The 19,984-nt window shown below is 57.8% G+C and overlaps 1 protein-coding gene across 14 annotated transcripts; it reads right to left on the reverse strand.

Annotated features, from left to right (window-relative positions):
* Positions 1-143: 143 nt before the first annotated feature.
* VILL (villin like) lies at positions 144-17,452 on the reverse strand. Of its 14 annotated transcripts, none has more exons than XM_077865795.1 (20): positions 17,297-17,452; positions 12,386-12,452; positions 12,150-12,224; positions 11,638-11,843; positions 10,109-10,217; positions 8,996-9,106; positions 8,488-8,687; positions 8,015-8,093; positions 7,817-7,915; positions 7,015-7,153; positions 6,120-6,220; positions 5,301-5,438; positions 5,038-5,196; positions 4,355-4,534; positions 3,684-3,829; positions 2,576-2,720; positions 1,416-1,598; positions 1,131-1,202; positions 678-929; positions 144-421 (listed from the first exon to the last, which is right to left on the reverse strand). In XM_077865795.1, the coding sequence occupies exons 2-20, from the start codon at positions 12,449-12,451 to the stop codon at positions 308-310; spliced, it is 2,574 nt and encodes an 857-aa protein (XP_077721921.1). In that variant the 5' UTR covers position 12,452; positions 17,297-17,452; the 3' UTR covers positions 144-307. The 14 variants fall into 14 exon arrangements, with proteins under 14 accessions (XP_077721921.1, XP_077721918.1, XP_077721920.1 ...); XM_077865792.1 differs by lacking the exon at positions 17,297-17,452 and adding an exon at positions 16,938-17,021; XM_077865794.1 differs by lacking the exon at positions 17,297-17,452 and adding an exon at positions 15,973-16,242.
* Positions 17,453-19,984: the final 2,532 nt, after the last annotated feature.

The following is a 19,984-nucleotide window of genomic DNA, read 5'->3' on the forward strand; positions in this document are numbered from 1 at the left end:
AAACCCCTCCGTGGAAGACAGTGAAGAGAGCTCAGTCCTCTGGAATGTCACAGACCATCCCCATCAATCCCAGAGGCCCCTTCTTCCCAGAGGTGGACCAACCCAACAGAGTGATCCAGACTTGAAAGTTCACACATCACACCTTGTGAGGGCTACCAGCTTTTATTGACCGGGGTGGAGGGGGTGATCCGGGAGTCTCTGACTAGGGAGTGCCAGCAGGGTCTCCCCGGGGCTCAGGTATGTGTTGAGAAGGTACCCTTGGAGGTCCCGGCCATGTGGGTAGCACCAGCAGGGGCAGGGCCTGGGATCAGAAAAAGCCAAGCTGCTTTTTCTCCTGCTGCTGCCTCCACTTGGCCATGCTATAGAATTCTTCCTTGGATTTCCCAAAGATATCTTGGAAGTCAGAGTCAGAGAGATAGAACTGGTGGGGAGAGGGTACAGGGGAAGAGTTGTCAACTGATCCCAGAATCCTAGCCCATCCACCCAGTGGTGTTATCCCAGGGCTAACGGCTCTCCTCTCCCACATCTCTCTGCCTGTTATCCCATCTGGAACTCATATCTCCCAGGTAGCCTGCCCATTGCCCACCATCTGTGGGCAGTGCCCCAAGGGCCTCCAGCTCAGTTTTAGATGATGCATCAGTGTTGGGGCAGTGAGTGGCAGGGCCTCAGGCACCCACCTCCTTGTGGGCTGGGTCCACGCCCTCTGGCAGGTCCTCAGCAGCTTGGTGCATTAGCTGCTCACGGGGCAGGCTCCCCTTGATGGTGGGTTTGGGGCTGCTGTGGTAGCTGCTGGTGCTGGTGCCACCGCCCTTGGAGTCAAGCTGCAGCTCATTTCCTGAGCCGTCCTGGGAGCCCTTGAGGGTCCGTGGGGACAAGGGGCCTGCCCTGCCATGGCTTGGCACTCTAGACAGCTGGAAGTTGTTGAGTTCCTGCCCGGAGAGGGGACTCAGGCTGGGGAGATGTGGGGAGAAGTTCCCAGAGGGAGGCCACACTGAGCCCACTGGCCCCCTTCCCCCACTGCAAACCCTGCCCCCCACCAGGGCCTGGCTCCTGCCTTGCCCATTCTTCCCTTCTGGATCATACTGACCAAGCCTAGAACCCAGCAGGAGCCTGGGGAACCCAATACTCACTGCTGTGAGCTCAAATATGGCAGGTTTTGCTCCCAGGCCACCATCCACCACCTCCTCATAGGACTGGTTGTTCTGAGGGCAAGAATCAGGGCAGGGGCAGGATGGAGGGCACCACCGGGTGATGGAGGGTGGTGGAGGCCCCCCAGGAGGGGGCCTGCAGACAAGACCAGGTCTGCTCTACCCACACCGGAGGTCCCCAGACAGGGCAATACCTCCTTCCACTTGGCTCAGGGCGGGCCCCTCTCCCTGAAGTAGGATGGGGCTGGGAGTTGAGGCCTCACTCACAGTCCACTTGTAGGGGTCCCAAGTGAAGAACCATCCAGTGAAGGTAGGAGGCTCATGGCCCTGCTTGATCACCACGATTGGCGTGGCAAGGCTCCTCCCTGCCGGGTGGGTCTTCAGGTACTCCTGGCCCCAGGTCACCGCCTCCTTCCACCCACTGGCAGCTTCTCCAAGCCACAGGAAGATCTGGGCCACAGAGGGGGCCTGGCCTTGGGCGAGTGCAGGGGCTGCCCAGAGCTGACCACTTCCTTCCCACCCCTATCCATTAAATGGTCTCATGGCCCCCAGACATCCCAGCCAACCAGGCCCACCCAGCAGGCTGGCCGCCATACACACACACCCACAGACATGCTGGAAGGTCACAGGTATGCATGTATACATTCACTCCACAAGTATTTATTGAGCACTATTGTGTGCCAGACGCTGTTCTAGGCACTGGAGATTCAACAATGAAAAAACAAAACGGGTAAAAATCCCTGCCTGCTCTTTATAGAGTTTTCATTTTATTGGGGAAGAAAGACAATAAGTAAAATATGTGCTATATTAGATGGAGAAAAATAAGGCAGGGAAAGATGACTTGAAGGAGATGGGGATGACTATAATTTTACATTAGAATCAGGGAGAGCCTTACTGAGAAGGTGACATCAAGGAGGCCACCGTGGCTATACCAGAGCAAGTGGAGGGGGGCAGAGAGTCGAGGCCACCAGGTCATGTGGGCTGCCATAAGGGCTTTGCTTTTGTCCTGAGATGGGAACACACAAGCCTCATCACCACATTCACACGGTGTCACTGGCACTGACGTAGACACACAGTCACTCGCTACACAGTCACACAAAGGAATCACATACACTCGCATGGTCATTCAATCTGCAGCCACTATCACTGCCACAGTAGCCACAGGCACGTAGTCACCTGGAATCACCCTGCTATAAGGTACACAGACACAACTACAGGATGGCTCACAATTGCACTGCAGCCCCAGACACAGCCAGTCCCCTGCAGCTTCACCGTGACACAGAGGTGTCCGCGGTCATAAAGTGCACCGTCACTCACGGTGTTACTGTGTCACACACAATCACACAGGCTCACCCGCGACCTGGCATGGCTAGGAACCCACAGTTCTGCACACTCAGCCCCAGCTGTGGTGGGGGTGGCCGCCTCACCTCCTGCCAAGTGTCCAGTAACATGATGTCATACTTGTCCAGGTCCTCTTGGCTAAAGAACACAACTTCTGTGAGGACCAGCTGGCCCATCTGGCTGGAGCACTCAAACAGTCGTGGCTGGAAGCTGGAGACATCCTCGGGAAGCCTGGCCAGTGTGGGCAGCCAGGCTGTGAGGGCTGCAGAGAGAACTGTGCCCCTCATCAGCCTGGACTGAGCTAGCCCTGAGCACAGGGCCCCTGCCCCCAGGATGGGAAACGGCTTCTGGAGCGGGAGGCCTGGACCCTCCTTTGAGCTCCACCTATCCCATAATTTACTCCAGAGGAGCCTGGCTCCTCTCTGGGCCCCAGTGTCCCCACCTGCCAGTGGGAAAGCATGTTATGTGACCTGTCTAGCCATAGCCAGCTGTGACACATGCTGCCCTGGGAATTCCCCTATGAATGGGCCCTGGGAAGAGGATGGCAGTCTTATTGGGACTGGGCCGGGGGTGGGGGGCCTTGAGGAGGAGTATTAAGCTGGGGCCCTGGCCACCACAGGAGGGAGGAGCCCCTGGTCCTGGCTGGATGCTCAGGGGACTTGCAGGGAGTACAGTGCATAACCCAGCCCCACAGACACTCACAGTGGCTCTGACTCAGCAGCCTCCTCCCTTGAAGGCCTCACCCTGCCTTGCCTTCTGATCCACACCCTGTCCTTTAACACACTCCACACATGCTGTTTATTGACACGTCATGTTACACACACACACACACACACGCACACACACACTCAGCACCATGACGCCTGGGGACTGTGGCGGGGAATGTGATAATGGGGCTTTGCCTTCTTGCCCTCTGCCACTGGGAAGGTCCAGGACTGGCCAATGTAGGGAGCATGTTTGGCCAGAAGAGGGCGCCACAACTCCGCTGGTCCTGGCATCTTCCCAGTTACCCAGGACTGCAGAGTGAAGGGTGGGCCCACTCTTCTGGGAACCCCTGGAATGGGGAGCCAAGAGACCTCAGTTCTAGGGTGGCCTTTCCAGCTTTCTGTATGACCCTGAGGTAGTCACCCACCCTCTGTGGGTCTCAGTTTCCTCCTCTGTGTAAGGATAACACCCTTCTCCCAACCTTGTTACCTCTTATTGCTGGGGTAGGGAGCCCGGCCCCCCAGGGCCTCCCAGAAGCAGGGAGGCTCCTGACCCTCCAGCACCGTTTCCTTGGTCTCCCCAGACATGGCAGTGACCACTGTCCGCGCCATCTCCCGCTGGTCACCACTGCAGCCCTGGCGGACAAAGCTGGGTGAGGCCCTGAATGGGGAGGGGTCTTCACCTCCACCCCCAGGGACTCTTGGGGACTGGGCCTGAGACACAGGAGGCCTAGGCTGATGGCAAGGCACACATGAGCAAGCAATCTCCCCTTCCCCATTCCCAGGACTGGGACCTTCTCCTGGTCCAGAGAATGGGATGGGGACCCCAGGCTCAGGGATCATTTGTGGTTTATGTTGAAGAGAAGAGAAAACGACTAGGCCTCCTCTTTTTCCCAAGAGACTCGGTAAGGGTCATGCTCCTTGCTCGAGGCAGGAAAGAGGGGAGGCAACCTGGGCCTGGCCTGACTCTGACCAGTAGAGTCCCAGAACTGCCTGCCAGTTTCAACTCCCTCCCCCCACACCAGGCTCCACAGGGAACACTATGGCCTTTCCCCTGCTCTGCTCCTGGCCTATCTGAGGCTGGACATGAAGTCTGCCTCCCCTGTGGATCAGAGCCATCCCTGCCTGCGGCATAAGTCAAGTGGTCAGTGTAAGAGGTACCTTTCCAAACCAGAGGTAACAGATGCTAGCTGTGACCAGCAAGAAGACGTCACTGGAGTTGAGAGCTGAGGCACGGGCCGGCACCTCCATGGTCTTGGTGTTGTAGATGTCAGTGCCTTGCACGTGGAAGAGCCTCATGGCAGATGCTGGCAGCTCCTTCCTGTTGTGCCCCACGCGCCCCTACAAGAGGGCTGGGCCTCAGGATGAGGCTGGGAGCTACCTACCTGTCCCAGTGATGGACAAACTGCCCTGGGGCCCAGAAGACTCTTGCTTAAAGCCACCACCCTCTTCGAGACCTTCTGAGTATGGAGTGTGAAGACCTCGTCAGCCTAGGATAGGGAACCAGGCCCTTTCTAAATGAATCCCTCCCCCATCTCTAAGGAGTCAGGTTATGGTTCCTCTAGGCCTTGAAGACAGAAAATGGAGACCCCAGGCAAGGTCCCACTCCCTTCCAATTCAACTTCTTTACCTGTGCTTCTGCTTTGTGGCTGACTATGGGGAGCAAGTGAAGAAACTCAGGTGGGGGTCACCCTTGGAGCTCCTGGGTGTCTGACAGCACCAGGAGATCAGGGGGTGGGTAGGCTAGGTGTTGGGGCTGAAGAGAAGCCTAGCCCTTACATAAGGGCTACGGGCACAGGAAGGAGCTGGGGAGTCTGCGGGAACAGCACCAAGGTGGGCCCTACCTGGAAGACCACCAGCTGGCCCTGGAGGATGGCGAGGAAGTGCGGGGGCTCGCTGCCCATAGTAACATGCTCCCGCACCAGAGCTCCATGGTACATGAGGTCCAGCTCCTCCGCGTTGCAGTTCAGGGCTTTGATCTCACTTGTGGTGGCCTGGTGGCCCTGCAGGTGGGGGTGGTAAGGGCCTGGGGCAGCTCTTAGATCCCACTCTCAGATCCTCAGCTCTGGGGCCTGAAGGTGCCTACCACCGCCTCAGGCCAGCATACCTGCCACAGGTACAGAATATACTGGACGCGGCCCATCTTTTGGTATGTATAGAGGACAAGGTAGCAGTTGCCCGCATACAATTGTCCGTGATGCTTGGGGTCCATGGGTTGTCTGCATAAGTCCTGGATGCACCATACCTGGGGAACAGGGGACCAGTGGGCACAGGTGGCTCCTCCATTTGAACCAGCCCGCCCAGCTTGTGCCCAACCAGAGAGTTCTCCTCAGCCTAGGGGCAGGACTCATCTGTGCAGGCAAAGGCTCTGCTGGGCCACAGGCAGGTTAGGGGCGGGCAGGTCCTGGCACAGCTGCTTGCTGTTCAGGCCAGGGCAGAGAAAGCTGGGCAGACACAAGGCCTTGGGGCTCTTGGGAAAATTCTCTTTTCTCACGTGTCACTTAAAAAGACAAAGTTTGTTCAAAGGTTTAAAGGAAAATACTTCCTTACACTAAATAGTGTGATTTTCTGTTCCTGTGGGGAGAGCGCCTGGGCTCTGAAGCCAGGCAGATCCTCATCAAATCCCAGGTGGTGAGACCTTCCAAGCTTCAACTTTTCCCACCTGTAAAGTGGGTGTAACACCCACCTGACAATGGCAGGAAACAATGCCTGGGCATCCTGTGCCCACACAGAGCCTGACAGCTCTCTCTGGGGAAGATGTCTCCTGGACCAGAGCAACCCGAATCCAAGTACACATGCCCCTGGGTGTCCCTGTGTGACGTGCAACTGTGTGTACGTGGGGCACTTTAGTGGCCATGCGGGTCACCTGAGGGCAAAGCCCACCCCTGTGTGCCTATCTCCTCCCAGCTAAGCTAATGCCCCTTACCTCCACCTGCCCGGAGGCGTCGTCCACCATCCTGAGCTGGGCCGCTAGCTCAGGCTGACTGTGCAGCTCACCCACATCCAGCCTTCCCCGAATCAATTCACCTAAGGGAGGCCGTAGGGTATCACCGGCGTCCTCACCCCCGCTAACCTCGCCCAGCCCATCACTCGAGAAGGGCCTCTGGCGGCGCGCCCGACCCTGAGGCGCTTCCTGGGTGCAGCTCCTTGTCCGTCCCACTCCAACCCGCAGACCCGGCCCCGCGTTTGCGGCGCGCGTATCCCCACAACTACTCGGGCCTCGTCCCGCGCATTCTTCCCTGCGGGAGAGGTTCTGGGTGCCGCCCCGCCCGCTCTCATCCCACCGAGGCTCTGGGTGCCGCCCCGCCCCGCAGGCCCCGCCCCCGCAGGCCCCGCCCCACGGGCCCCGCCCCCACGGGCCCCGCTCCGCTCCGGCCCCGCCCCCCACCCCGCCCCCGTCGGCCCCGCAGGCCTCGCTCCGCGCCGGCCCCGCCCCGCCCCCGGCCCCGCCCCGCGCCAGCCCCGTCCCGCCCCGCAGGCCTCGCTCCGCTCCGGCCCCGTCCCCCGCAGGCCCCGCCCCCGCCCCGCCCGCAGGCCCCGCCCCCCGCGGGCCCCGCCCCGCAGGCCCCGCCCCCCGCGGGCCCCGCCCCGCAGGCCCCGCCCCCCACGGGCCCCGCCCCGCAGGCCCCGCCCCCCGCGGGCCCCGCTCCGCTCCGGCCCCGCCCCCGCAGGCCTCGCTCCGCTCCGGCCTCGCCCCCGCCCTCGCTCCGCGCCGGCCCCGCCCCGCCCCAGCCCCGTCCCGCCCCGCAGGCCCCGCCCCACCCTGCAGGCCCCGCCCCACCCTGCAGGCCCCGCCCCCCAGGCCCCTGCCTCCGACTCACTCATCCCGTGGAGGTTCCTGTTCTCTGGCTTCTTCGCAGACCAGACCCGGAAGAGCTGTTTGAACGCGGCCGACTCGGCGCCGTCGTTCACCACCTCCACGTTTGTGTAGGTCGGGTAGCCCTTGGCCTGGATGAAGGCCTGGGGCGGGGGCTCTGTCAGGCGTGCGGCCCGGGGGCCCCATTCGCCGCTCCACCCCCAGGGCCCTGCGGCTCGGCCCAGCCCGGAGCAGCATTCATTAACCGAGCTCATGACCCGCTTAAGAAGTTGGCTCCTTCGCTACCTACTTCTCTGAGGTCCCTGAGAACGGGCAAGGTCCCCTCAATCTGCACCTCGGGAAGGGCGGGCCATGACAACACCCCCAAACCTCAGGCAGAGCCCTGTCTCCCTCGAAAAGGAGGGGGCGCCCAGTGCAGTAGGCTTCTCGGCCTGCAAAGGGGGCCTTTCACATGATTTTGGGGTGCTAACTGGTCACCCGCTCCCCCAACTCCCATCAAGGTCCCAGGGCAGGCTGCATGCCCCTATGTTTCCCCTCAGACCCCTGGGCAGAGCTGTGTCTCCCTCTTAAGACGGGGGCGGGGGTAGGGGGGCGCTTTGTCTCTAGGCTCCAGACTTTGTCTCTTAGGGCTCCCAGGGCGGGATGTATCCTCCTCCTGGCCCAAGGTCACCTCCCCTTAAAGACCCCAGGAACGTGGATGGCTCCTAGCTTAGAATGGTACTGCCATTTCTTCCCTCACACCCCAGGGCAGAGCTCCCCCTTCCACCCCCAGGCAGCCCCCTTGAGCCAGGGCCCAACAGCTTCACCAGGGCCCGGCTGAAGGCGGCCTTTTTCTCTTGGAGGCCAGACATGCGTCCCTGCCACACATAGATCTTGGAACCGCCCTGATCCAGGATGTAGTAGTCCTGGGAGCAAGAGAGGGACAGGTCAGGAGGTGGTGCAGGCTGGGTTGGGGTTGTGGGTGGGTGGGGATGGATGAGGTGGCTGGGGGCAGGCCACCTCACCTCCTCTCGCAGTAGGTCTTGGGTTAGTGGGCAGGTGGCCAACTCCTGGATCACCAAGTCCTCCTCCTTCTCACAGACACTGGGGACAGGCATCCAGATGGAGGCAGCCCAGCCTCCGTGGGCCCTGCTCCAGTCCAGCCTCCTTTAGCCTCCCCGCCCCACCTCCCTGAGGCAGAAGGCATGGGGCCTGGGGCCCTGAGTTGAAGTCTTGACTTCACTGCAGCCTTGCTGTGGAGCCTCGGGTAGCTCCCTTAGGTAACCCTCCAGTGCCTTAGTTGTCCTATCTGTACAGTGGGTTTCTCAGAAGGGCAGTCATGCAAGACTACAGACTGGGCCCAAAGCCCCACGTGGCTTGGTCCAGAAAGCATGGGCCTTTCCTGGAGAGCTTTCTAGAGACATTGTTATTGAAATAATGATAGACATGCAGACCCAGGCTATTCCACCCACCCTGCCCATTCCCAGGGTCTTCTCACTGGTAGAGGCGGACACTGGCCTTCTGCAGCTGGTTAATACTCTTGTTGGGCATGGAGGCAGGCAGGTTGCCCACTCTGCAGCCCAGCACAGCTTCCATGATCCTCATGAGGTCAGTGGCTTTGACCTCGTCATCCACCACACCAATCTGTGCGCGACCACCACGCTCCCTGTCCTGGAGGCTGCAGGTCAGGGCCAGTCCCTGTAAGACAGGACCTGGCCATCAGGGCTCTCCCAGCAGGCTCCTCAGCCCCCTACTGCTCAGATAGTCCTAGATCCCTCCTGTCACAACTCAGCTCCCAGAAGCTGGAGTCGGGGAGGTGTTACCGTATCCTGGCATTCAAGGATACCACCAGTGCAGGGTCTGGACTCAGCTGGCACAAAGTAGGAGCTTCTCAGATTGTAGTGGAGAACCAAGCCCACCTCTTGGGGTGGCTGGAGCATGGGCATCTGGAGGATCCCCCTTCTCCCTGATCCCTGCATCCCTTACCTCTCAGGGTAGACACTGACCCGCGCCTTCTCAGAAATGCTGGTCTCGGGCCCATTCCACTGGATCATGATCTTGCCCAGGTCCAGCAGGAAGATGTCACTCTTATTAAAGCTGTTCCAAGAGAGCTCCACCTGCCAGAGCCAGGAGGGATGGCACAGGAAACAGGCTGTCATACCACCAGCACCGAGGCAGAGGGGTACCACAGCCTATTTCCACCCACATGAGCAGCGTCCACTTGTGTGCACGAAGCTGTGAGCAACTGCGTATATGTGTGACCAGTATTGTGGAGCACAGGCATGCCTCTGTGTGACCATGTGAGACCTTGAAGGTCACTCTGTGGGCGTAACTGTGTGCATCTCTAGGCACGTGTGACTTTAGGTAATGCTGCATTTCACAGGGTGTACGTGATTATGACACTTAATGCATGTTGGTAGCTGCACAAATGTAGTTGTACATGTGTATACAACTGGGGCGTGCATATCCATTTATCCACATGTGTAGATATGTGTGTACATGCGCACGTGTATATCTACAGGGACACATCAAATGTGAACAAGTGTGTGAGCTCACGGGTGACAATGTATATATGCCTGAGTGGGGGCAGTGTGCTACCTGTGGATGAGGATAGTTCTCATCCAAACAGAGACACTCTGGGGAGTAAAAAGAGGGACTCTAATGATACTATGCAGGCAAAACCTTGCACTGTGTGTTTTCCCTGCAGGTCCAGGGAGATAGGGTCACTGAATCTGTGGGGACAGTGAGTGAGCCTGTGTGGGGGTGTCACAGGGCTGCCGTATACCATATAGACAGTAACATGCACAAGTCAGGTGTCACCACTGACATCACAGACATCACACATCTGAATGTTCACGATACCAAATCCCTCCCAAATGGCAGCAATGTGTCTTGTTCTAAAAAGATCCCATTACTTGCCTGACAGATGGAAGTAATGGGCACTCTACAGACTAGGGTGGGCTTGGCGGGGGGACCAGTGGGTCATCTGGGAAGGCTGACAGCCCATGGTCTCCTCCCCCTGCCCTGCCTCCACCCTCCACACTTCCCTATACTGCCCTACACACATCGCACATCCTGACCTGAGCCCAAGGATGAAGCGGCATCCCGGCAGCCCTCACCTCAGTGGCTGATACGTGCTTCCTCCCTTGGATGTGCAGCAGTCGCTGGATGTTGTACATGTTGGTCTCCACATGCTTGAGGGCAGAGTCCAGGCCACCTTTCCTGTAGCTGAGGAGGGAATGGGGTCTCCTGTAAGACTGCATGTTGCTACGTGCAGGAGTGAGCACAGTTGTGAGCACATGTGTACACATGTACCTGTGTACAAGTGGGGGCATACGGGTATCTGTCCACGGAAGGATAGACCTGAATGAGTGGAATTTGGGCAACAGCATACATGTGTGCCCATGGACACATTTGCATGTTGGTGTGCCCACCTACCGGCCCATCCCATAGGACTGGTTTGTTTTCTGCCTGTGCTCATATAAACACGTCCATCTGTATACCATATGCATGTGTGAGGCTTAACTGTACAAAACAGAAATGATCAAATATTGGCATTTTCCTATGGTTTAACCTAATCTATTGCAATTATTAATTTAATACAGATTTGAAGCAATTTACAGCCAAAGACATATTTTTACTAGGCACAGTAACATAGAGGCAAACTCAAAACAACATTGGTATCCACTCCTGGGTATATCCCCGAGAGAAGTGAAAACCCTGTCCACACAAAGCTTGTAGACAACATGGATGTTAACTAAACTTAGGGTGGTGATCACGTCATAATAGTTGTAAGTCAAGGGACGCCTGGGTGGCTCAGCAGTTGAGCATCTGCCTTTGGCCCAGGGTGTGTGATCCCGGAGTCTGGGGATCGAGTCCCGCATCAGGCTCCTTTCGGGGAGCCTGCTTCTCCCTCTGCCTGTGTCTCTGCCTCTCTCTCTCTGCGTCTCTCGTGAATAAATAAAATCTTTTAAAAATTAAAAAAAAAATACTTGTAAGTCAAACCATCATGCTGTATACCTCAAACTGTACAGTGATGTATGTCAATGATATCAATAAAACTGGAAAAAAAAACAACCCAAAACATGTATACAAATATCCATAACAGCCCCTAAGGGTTAGCAATTCAAATATTCTGGAAGTGATTAATGCATACACAAAGCGGGTTCCCACATCACGTGTTGTATAATTCCATTTATAAAAATGTCCAGAATAGGCAAGTCTATACAGAGTGAGGGACGAAAGTGTTGGGTGGGGGGAAACAGGGAGTGTTGTGAAGGGTATGGGGCTTCTTTTTGGGGTGATGTTTGCACAAGTCTGTGACTGTATGAGAAATCACTGAATTTATACACTATTTTTTTTTAAAGATTGTATTTATTTTTTCATGAGACCCAGAGAGAGGCAGCGACACAGGCGGAGGAGAAGCAGGCTGCCCGCGGGAGCCGAGGCGGGACCGACCGGGAACCCCGGGATCACACCCTGGGCCCAGGGCAGACGCTCAACCGCGGCGCCTCCCAGGCGTCCCACATTCACACTCTGAAAGGGTCGCTGAGACCCGTTTGTAACTCAGGCAAGGCGTCTCCCCCAGCCCGACCCCAGCAGGGAGCAGGGCATCCGCCAGGCCTCGCCGCCACCGCCCAGCACTTACAGGACGCCCGGGCGGAAGTAGCTGCGGAAACAGTGGGACTCGTGGCCCTGCGCCTCCCGGTGCTGCACGGCGGCCCCGCCCAGCGCCTCCAGCAGGTGCTGCACGAAGGCGCCCGCCGAGCCCTGCGCCGCCGCGTCCGCCTCCTTCCCCACCCAGTAGTGCAGGTCGCTGGATGCCCCCTGAGTGGCCTTCAGGCTCCGGGGAACCTAAAGCACAGGTGTTTGCGGGGGGGGGGGGGGGAAGTGGGGGATGGCTTGCAGAAGACCCAGGGGTGGAGTGGACCCAGATCCTGGATGCTCTGACCGCCTTCAGGGGACTGGGCAGGTGCCTCCACCCCTAGGAGGTTCAGAATGGGGAGGGAAGGCCGAAGAAGCCTCAAAGGCGGCAGCCCCCTCATGGGATGGACTCTAGGGCAGCCAGCCTGCCTCTTCCCGAAGCAAGAGCCTCATCTGCATGATCAGACTCCCCAGCGGGGCCAAGCCACCCCTCAGACAGACTCCCCAAATGCTCACATGGAGGACGATGTAGCAGTGTTCCTCAAAGAAGTTCCCATAGGCCCTTTCAGGTACTGGCACCATCCTCTGGTTCTGGGAGAATGGGACACCTATTGACAACTCAGCAGGACAACTCAGCCATGACCCTCTGGGGTGGGGTGGAGGAGGGAGCTCTGAGTTGGCAGGTGGTGGGGGGAGCCCTAGCCTCAGAGACTGCTGTGTCACCATCTCTGCTGTCTGGTGGTGCCCCTCACCTCAATGATCCATACGTGGAGGTCCCTGTGGCTCGCAATGGCTGGGAGGCCTTTGTTGATGTCCATCCTAGGACAGGCGGGAATGACAAAAGCTGGAGTTCTCATTCTCAGGCCCTGGCTGCCTGTGCTCTGTGCTCCAAGCAGGAACTCTCCCCACCTGCAGCTCTCCAAAGCACCAACATCATAGAACATGCCTTTCATCAGAAGGGCTCTATAAATACCCAAATGCTAGCAAACCAGGACAGGTACTGCAGACACTGGCACAGAGGCTTTGCAAGCAGGGACCTGGTTTGTTGTCTGTGGTTATGCTCTTGAAAGAGAGCCAAGCTCTGTGGGCAGGGATGAGTTTTGAACACAGGGACCTCTGCAAACAGGGAGTTAGAAACAGGTATGTAGACAGACAAGATCTGCAGCTAGGGACAGCCATGGGGAACAATGACAGGTTGTGCAGACAGGCAAGAGTTCTGCTAGTAAAAGAACAGATTCTGCAGCCAGGGATAGGCTCAGCAAACAGGCTCTTGAAATGAGACTAAATCCTGTAGATTTTGTCTACAGGATTCAAAGCTGCAAACAGGCCTAGGTCTTCCAGTTAGGGGACAGGCTATGCAAAGAGAGACCACACAGGCAGGCAGAGAGTGATAGATTCTGTGGATAGAAAAAGGCTCTACATATAAGCAAGGCTCTGCAAACAGGGACGGCTTCCTCAGACTGAAGAAAGAGCTGCAACAGTCACAGGTTCTCCTGACAAAAATGAATTCTGTGGTCAAGGACCAACTGTGTGTATCGGGACAGCCTGCAAAAAGAGACACAGACTCTATCCAGGGAAATTCAGACAGGCCAGGGAAACAGCAAAGGCCATGAACACAAAAAAAGACTCAAACAGCCACAGGCTTGGCAGATATGGAGGAGCTACACAGACTGGGAAAGGCTCTGTAAATTTGGGTGAGGACAAACCCTTAAGATAGGGACTCTTTGCATAAGGGACAGACTGTAGATATGGACAGGTACATAGAAAGGATAGGCTCTGCAAACAGACGAGGCAGGTTCTTTAAGCAAGCAGACGCTGCATCCAGGAACAGCCTTGGAAAACAGACTCAAATCCTACCCACAAAGAGATGGGAAAAGCTGGGCAAACACCCATCAATTCTGCCAAGAGACCCAGACTCTGAAAAAAAGACAGAGGCTCTGCAGACAGAGGCTCTACAGTCAGAGACTTTGCACTTTGTAAGCCCACACATGCCCTGCAAACAGACAGGTTCTGAAACAATGACAGCCTCTTCAGAGCAGGCAGGGTTTGCTGAAATGAGCTGGCAGGGAAATCAGCTTTGTGTTCAAGCACACGGGTCCTGGATCTTGAAACAGGACTGGGTTCTATAGAGAGCCCAGGTTCTGCAAACAGGGACAGAGTTGATAGAAAAAGATGAATTCTGGAAACGGATACTCTGTAAATAGGGGAAGGTTCTGCTAACAGTTATACATAGAATTAGGAACGGAGTGTGTGGACAGGCAGAGGCTCTGCAAACGGGGATGTGCTATGCAGAGAGACATAGCTGCTCCCAGACAGACACAGCGTCCTCTGACAGTGATAACTCTTCACAGGACTAGATCCTGCAGGCAGATATCGTTTCCATTCAGGGAAATTCAAATAGGTTGTGCAAGCAGTTAAAAGCCCTAAAAAGATGTCATAGATTGTACAAATAGGGCTCAGATTCTGCAGACAGAATCAGACTCTGAAATAGGAAAAGACTCTGCAAACAGGGGCATAGTCTATGGACAGAGACACTTACTGCAGAGGAAATAGGGTCTGCTGATAGGGACAGGTACTGTAAACAAAGCTTTGCAAACAGGAGCAGTGTCTTTCGGCAGGAAGAGGTATCCCAGACAAGGACACCAGACAAGCTCCGTAGACAGGGATACGTTCTACGTGCAGGGCAGCTTCTGCCATAAAAGTGAATCTTATACATAGAGGAGTGGGGACACACTGTTTAAAAATACAGGTACTGGGAGACTCAGTCGGTTAAGTGTCTGCCTTTGGCTCAGGTCATGATCTCAGGGTCCTGGGATGGAGCCCCACGTCAGGTGCCCCTGCTCAGCAGGGAGTCTGCTTGTGCCTCTCCCCCTTCTCTCAAATAAATACAATCTTAAGAAGAAAAAAAGACACATTCTGAAAAAAGACCCTGAAAAGAGCCTCTAGACCCAGGCTCAGGAGAGAAACAGACAAAAAGAAGTTTCTGCAAACTCAGGACAGACTCTGCACACAAGGATCGTCTCTGGAGACTGTGATGGAGTCTGTAGCAAGCAACAGGCTTAGCTAACCTGAGAGGCCTGGTAAATCCAGCAGAGGCGCTCTTAAATTCTGAAACAGAGCTGAACTCTTAATACAAACAGACCTGTGAACAGACACAGGCTCTGCAAACAGTGACTTGGCTCCCCCTTCACTCAGTACTATGGTTCTGGGTGTACCTGGGAGAGCAGCATGGACTGAGAGGTATCTGGGGAGGAAGGGGCTCTCGATCTCGTTACATCAGCAGACAACTCTTGACTCCCCCAGGCTTCCCCATAGCAGTGCTTCAGAAACCTCTGTGGGAGGTCTGGTCATTCCTTCATCCGTGGAAGTTCTTTCTTCATCTAACCTAAATCCCGCCAGCTGCAGAGTTTGCTTCTTGCTGCTGCGGGGCCCCAGATCCAGAATCACGACTCTCTGAATTTCTCTTTCCTAGTGACCTATGGTGTCGGTTCCTCTCCCCTCCCCACCCCAGTCCAGCCCCGTCTTAGCAGCGGTAGGAACCCCTGAGGCTCTGCTGACCCTGCATGACCAGGGCAGAGGAGGTAGGGGGAGTTAGGGACTTGTAGAATCAGGGGCTTACTGTGACTTACAAAGAGTCACCTGCGTGCCTTGCACCTTTGTCCAGGGCCCCTGAGGGCGGGCTCAGGCCCCGGGGAGCTCGGAGGTCCCTATGGAATTCCAGGCCCTCTCAAAGAGAGGTGGCTTCTGGAAGCTTGGAGTGGTGAGCATGGCAGGGAGCTGCCTGGAGCGGCTGGGTAGAGCAGGGCCCTGCGGGGGCTCCGGCTGGAGCAGAGGAGCAGAGGCCTCCGGGGGCAGAGGCCTGTCCTCTCACTTCCTGCCAGCTCCCAGCTGCCCCATAGCCCGCAGGTACTCAGTGGCAACTATCCATACCTACCCAGGGAGGGTGGAGGGACGGCGGGGCCACCATGGCTCTGAGCCCAGAACTGCTGTTGCAGTACCTGCCACGCTGTGTGACAGTGATGCGGGTGATGGGCAGCCATGGTGATCGTGGAAAGGTGATGACACTGGGCGACAGGCACAGTGACATTCAGTGGTGATGGACAGAAGCATTGTCCAGGGACAGCAGGCAGGGCACAGGTGGGTAGTGGCCAGAGGTATAAACTATGGGCTGCAGTCATGTGACAGAGTGACAGGAAGCCTGGCTGGCCACCGCACTGTGGTCACCAGTGACCCGTGGGGGACAGGAGAGTCAAACTGGAGACCAGAAGACCGGGACTGGGCGGGGTCAGCATCACCTGCAGCAGGCGGGAAGGGTGCCTCGAATCCAGGTCCAGCTTACCTTGTGGGCTCTGGGGGCCTGAGTCCCTCACCCCCACGTAAGCTGGGTTCTGGGGCTGGAGAGGGATTCTCACAGGGATCCCGGAGCACCTCTCTCTCCCCGAGGCAGTCTCCTTCTCCCTTGGGGTGGAGGGGGGCAGGGGCGGGGAGGGCTTCCCTTCCCAGAGGGCCCCCTCTAAACTGCCAAGCCTTCCCGCCTAGAGCCCCTCCCCCCTCCTTCTGGAAGCCCCTTCCTCTTCCTGGGGGCTCACTCCCTACAGCCCAGGACCCCCTTCTCTCCCTGACACCCAGTTCCTTCTCTGACAAATTCCCCTCCCCCTCCCCCATGCTCCCTCCTTTCCTGGGCCCCCTCTGTCCCCACTGGGCACTCCTTCCCCCAGGTATCCCCCCTCCCCAGCCCCCTTCCTCTGCCCTCCCGGCCCCCAGCGCTCCCTACACTGTTCCAGAGGCCCCTCTCCCCAACCTCCCTGCAGCACCCCTTCCCTTCCCCAGTGCCCCCTGGCTCCCCTGGCCTCCCCTTCTCTCGCCTGGGCCCTCCTCACTGCCAGGTGCTCCCTTCCTTCTCCAGATGCCCTCTCCTTTCCTGGGCTCCTCCTCTCCCGAGGGGGCCCCCTTCTTCTGGGGCCCGGAGGTCACTTCCTCCTCCTGAGGGACCTGTGGCAGGCGGGACCCTGAGGTCACTCCGCCTGAACCGCAGGAAGCGGGGAGGGGCGCCGCCCGCGGGAGTGGGGGCAGGGGGTGCCGGGCCTGGCCCCCAGGTGCTCCCACCCTGGCCCACGGAGCCTCCACCCGTACAGGATCTGCCACCTTCTCCCCATCGGTTGCCGGGGGCGCCGGCCCTTCCTCTCCCAGCGTGTGTCCACTCGCTGCCTCCCACGTTCCGATGACCCCGTGGGACACCCCAGACTCGGAGCAGCCACCCCCCCCCCCCGCCCCGACCCTGGGCCCCCTCACTGCCAGGCCTACCTGCTGCCAGGTGCTCTCTTCCTGGGCCAGTGGGCAGTGCCTGCTGTCCCCCAGCCCGCCCTGCTCTGTAATTCGACCCCTGCTCCGCCGTGGACACACCCCACTCCGCCGCCTGTGGGCTGGGCCTCAAAAGCACTCAGTCAGTCAGTCAGTCAACAAATATTGACTCAGCTCCCAGGCCGTGGTCCACAGGGCCACAGCTGGTCGGCCAGGCCTCACCTCCTGGGGACTGGCGGCCAGAAGGGCACGGAGGCCTGGGCTGCTCTAAGATGCGGGGTGTGGAATATAGGATCACTTTCCTGAGAGCCCGAGGAGCCCCTGATCCGCGACCCCCAGAAGGCCAGGCCATCCCAACAAACCTTAGGAGGCAGGAGGACCATGGCTGTTGGATTGGGGGCGGCAGTCTGGCTCCGTGAGACCCCGGTCACTTCAGGAGGTGGGGGAGGTGGCCAGGGCTCCCTCTAGCATCTCTGCTATCCTGGGCGCTCCCAGATTGGCCTTGCTGCCCAGCACCGTCCTCCCCGGGGGACCCGGATACCCATGGTGGGAGAGGCCAGCCCGGCCCTTGCACGGAAGACACCTTTCCCACACCTCGGGCTGCTCCCTCCTTTCCTTCCTGATTGTAGGGTGGGGCAGGTGCTGAAAATAGAACATTTCAGAAACTGCAGGAACAAGGCCACCCCTTACTTTCAGCCGTTTGTCTCAGTCCTAGCCACAGCCCAGCTAGTGGGGCTCCTCTCCCAGGACATACTGCTAAAGTCTGCCTCTTGGCACCGAGCCTCTTTCCCTGTGTCCAGTCCTCGTCCCTACCTACGGCTCCCTGTCACAGAGAGGGGGTGACTCCAGGAAGTCTGGGTCCACCTGCCTAGTACAACCTCCTGCCAGGACGTGACTGCATTTGACAGAACTAATCGGCCCCTGTGACTGAAGGGATGCCTGTGTCACAGGACAGTTGGTCAGTCCCCGTGTGTGTCTGAACTCGTGCGTGAGCCAATGTCTGTTCAATCCTCTGTTCCTTTTTATGACGGTGTGTGTTTGGCTCTGCTTGTGCTTGTGCAGGCCTGTTTCCTGTTTTCCTGACCCCTTTGGTCCCCAAGCTCAGCAAAATCCGGTGTCCTCACTTCTCATGTCCTCACTGCAGATCCTCCCCTCCCTGCACTCTGCTTGGCCTTTGTTCTGGAACGCCCTGGAAATGGCTCTTTCCTAGTCACCGATGCCCACTCTTGCCACAACAGGTTGTTCCCTGTGTTCATCTTACTCTCCCTCTTACCACCCAGGGACCCTGCCGACCACCCCTTCCTCTGGAAACACCTCACAGGCCAAGAGTTCTCCCCAGCTCACTGGCCACTCTGCCCTCTCAGCTGGGTCCTTGACATGTCAGTGGCCACACAACTCAGGCCGTAGCTCCTGTTCCTTGTCTGTTTTCTTCCCAGGATGTAAATGCCACGGACACACCAGTCTCTTCCACACCCACTCCCTCTCCTTCTGAACGTCCACCCCCAACTCACCCTTCATCCTTCAGCTGTCGGGTCACATCTCTCCCGATGCATCTGACCTCACACTTGACATCCCAGTCAAGCCCCTCCAAGGCCAAAAAATGTTATGAATGTCCCCAAACCTGGGGGCCATCCTGGGTTCCTCTCCTTCCCTCACGTGCACAGGGTGGCCACTAGCCAGTCTGGTTCATCTTGGATCCTGAACTTGGCTGGGCCTCCTTGCCCTGCTCTGGGACCCAGCCTCTCACCAGTTGGGCGGGAGCCTCTCTCTGTGTCTCCTGGTCTCTCTGGCCCCTATGTCCATCCTTGTCCATCCCCCCACAGTTGCCAAAGGGATCTCTTAACCACAAATAGATCACACCATTCCCCTTCTTCAAACCTTCCAGTGGCTTCCCTAAAATAAAGCCCCAAAGTGCCTCTCCCTCTGGCTGCATCTCCATTCACTCCCCCCATTTCCTCACTGTGCTCTAGCTATAATTTTCTCATTGTCCTTTAAGACACCAACCTCATTCTAGTCTCTGGACTTTGTACTTGCTGTTACCTCTGCCAGAAGCCTCTCCCCGAAATCGTCCCATGCCTCTTTTTCTGCATTCTGGCCTCAGCCAGGATGACACCTGCCCAGAGGGGCCTTCCCTGACCATGTTAGCTAACACAGCATTCTCTCCAGCCACCCGCCACTTTCCTCATCTTCCTACTGCTTCCAGAAGCAGATAACCTTACTGATTTGGATCTTTGTTCCGGGTGTGAGGTCCCTGCGAGCGGGGCCTTGCTTACTGCTGTAGCCTGCGTGTAGAATGGCGCCGGGCCCACGAGGGCTGCTTAATAAATATTTGTCGATGAGCTCCCGTGGCCTGCGTTCTGATCGCCTGGACCCTTTCTGAAGGGGAGGCCTGGAGTCGAGCCTTCCTCAGAGTCAGGTTCCAGCCCCAGTTCAAGTGCCCACTGGCTGTGTGACTCTGGGCACATTTCTCAGGCTTTTTCTTGAGCTGACATGTCCTCCTGTGAGAAGGCAGGGCAGGTCACATCTTGTGAGCCGGACACCCCACCTGGTGCAATCCAGCCTCAGCTTAGTGGGGGCACGAGGACCTCTCCGAGGTCCCTCCCCAGAGTTCTCTGGGTCTCTGGAAACCAGAGACTTTGTATGTGCTCGACTGCCCGACTCCAGGATGGTGGGCATCGCCCGTGGCCTGTGATCCTCAGGGCCAAAGAAATGGCAGTGGCCCCCCACTGCGGGGCAGTCCCCGGGGGCCCAGATGAGCGCTCCGCTTTGTGTCTGGTGTGGACAATCTTCAGCTCATGGGATCACACGCATGACCCAGAGAGAGGAAGCGGAGGCTCAGGGTAGTGCTCCCAGGTAACCAGGGTGCTGCAAGGACGGGGGAAGCCCAGCCTCTCCCCACCTCCTCCCCTAAGCAACAAGGGAGCTCGGCCACCCGCTTCTCCTGCTCAGCCAGCACAGCCCCGCTCTGCCCCACTGGTCCCGTGGACCTCTTCGCCCTCCGGGGACCCTGCGGCCCACCGCGCTCTCGCCGGGCGGTTCCCAGGGAGCCA

The sequence above is a fragment of the Canis aureus genome, chromosome 22, assembly GCF_053574225.1.
Source record: "Canis aureus isolate CA01 chromosome 22, VMU_Caureus_v.1.0, whole genome shotgun sequence".
NCBI lineage: Eukaryota > Metazoa > Chordata > Mammalia > Carnivora > Canidae > Canis > Canis aureus.

Excerpts from the sequence above, each read along its gene's own strand:
- VILL (XM_077865789.1), bottom strand. The coding sequence starts at position 15,743 with ATGCTTCTGTCCATCACCACTGAATGTCACTGTGCCTGTCGCCCAGTG. Across the intron at positions 8,688-8,995 it reads GCATTTCTGAGAAGGCGCGG|GGACTGGCCCTGACCTGCAG; the intron begins GTCAGTGTCTAC and ends CCTGTCTTACAG. Across the intron at positions 1,203-1,415 it reads GGGACCCCTACAAGTGGACT|AACAACCAGTCCTATGAGGA; the intron begins GTGAGTGAGGCC and ends TCTTGCCCTCAG.